We start from the raw sequence: 1,402 nt of genomic DNA on the forward strand, positions 1-1,402 counted from the left end.
TGTGGGTGTGTGTGTGTGTATTTCTGTGAGTGCAAGCTATCTAATCTCCTGGCAGATCCAGTGGAAGTCCATCTGAACAAGGTGAACAGGAGGTGGAATACATCTAGCTGCCAAGGTGTCTTTTTAAATGCCAGAACAACATGAGGACAAAAAACAAACTCACTACTACAGTACTACTACTCACTGCTTATCCCTCTTAACGTGGATGCAGTGTTCATATTCTGAAGAAGACGTTTATTCTTACTCAACTACATGGTTTCAGATACTGGTACAAGAACAATAATACCAATCTTTGGCTTTTTGACTTTCAGACTTTTTTGACTTTGATGTCAACTTTGGCTCTAGGTAGTGGTGATGGGCATTTTTTACTATTTATAGATTTTCTACAGACTAAACAACTCATCAGTTCACCAAAAAACACCCAAATCTTATTCAATAATGAACATAATCATCAATATGATCAAAGATCTGACAGCAGTGCACCTGTGCATCACTGTGTCTTTGCAAACACAGAATAATGTATATTGTTCATATATTCTGCATATTGAAATATGCATAAAAATACAAAATATATGCTGTGAATCTGTGTGTGTTGACTCTTTACTCACCTATCTGCAGCAACACCGGTGTCACCAGTGCCGTCTCCATGGCGTAGCAGAACTCCCGGCCGAACATCACCGCCCCATGCATCACCCATCTCTTCACGGAGATGCCTTCGATCGATCCCTCGCTCGCCAATTCCTCGCCTGCTCGGCCTCCTCCTGCCGCTCCTCCATTTCCCGTTCCATCCGTCTCGCCTGCTGCTCCTCCTTTCTCCTCATCCGTGCCTGATGTCGTGGAGTTTTTGGCGTTAACCCCACCCACCACAGATCCGACCTGCATGGCGTCAGCCTCTGTGTTCTGGGGAGGCATGGCGGAGGGCATGCACGCGATGAGAAATCAAGCGCAGCCCCTTTAACACCCTGACTGATCTGAGAACAATTTACCTGGGAGATTAAAACAACAACTTCCCTGCTTCCACAAAACTATTTGTATCAAGTTAATTGTAGTTACTTTAAAACGACTTGTGACTTCATGGAAGAAACTTAATCAGAATCTCTACAAACTACAAACTGCAACCGTTACTGGTAGTAACTTGCTGGCTTGCTTATATAGTAGTTACATCTATTTACTGCTTTAAAAGAATAATCAGCAGTTAAGGGTGTTAAGACAAAAAAATACTAATAGTGTCCTAGCATGTAAGGTAATATAATCTAATCCAAAACTGCTCAAATGAAAAAGACTATGGACACTAAATAAATGAGCAAAAACAATCAGCAATCAGTTGTCCTCTAAACAAGTTGTCCTCCAAAAACACTGCAGCTTCAAATTTAATACGCTTTAACCCTCCTTCGATTCCCCC

At 41.9% G+C, this 1,402-nt stretch overlaps 1 protein-coding gene across 1 annotated transcript in view; it reads right to left on the bottom strand.

The window, feature by feature from the left end:
- Positions 1–924, bottom strand: part of LOC118342437 (solute carrier family 45 member 4) — a 34,105-nt gene extending 33,181 nt beyond the window's left edge. The window contains exon 1 of the mRNA XM_035680978.1: positions 609–924. Coding sequence (XP_035536871.1) covers positions 609–924 — 316 coding nt within the window. The remainder of the gene's footprint in view (positions 1–608) is intronic.
- Between the last annotated feature and the right edge of the window lie 478 nt (positions 925–1,402).

This window comes from Morone saxatilis, unplaced genomic scaffold (genome assembly GCF_004916995.1).
Source record: "Morone saxatilis isolate NCDOM2014 unplaced genomic scaffold, NCSU_SB_2.0 Contig9, whole genome shotgun sequence".
Classification (NCBI taxonomy): domain Eukaryota; kingdom Metazoa; phylum Chordata; class Actinopteri; family Moronidae; genus Morone; species Morone saxatilis.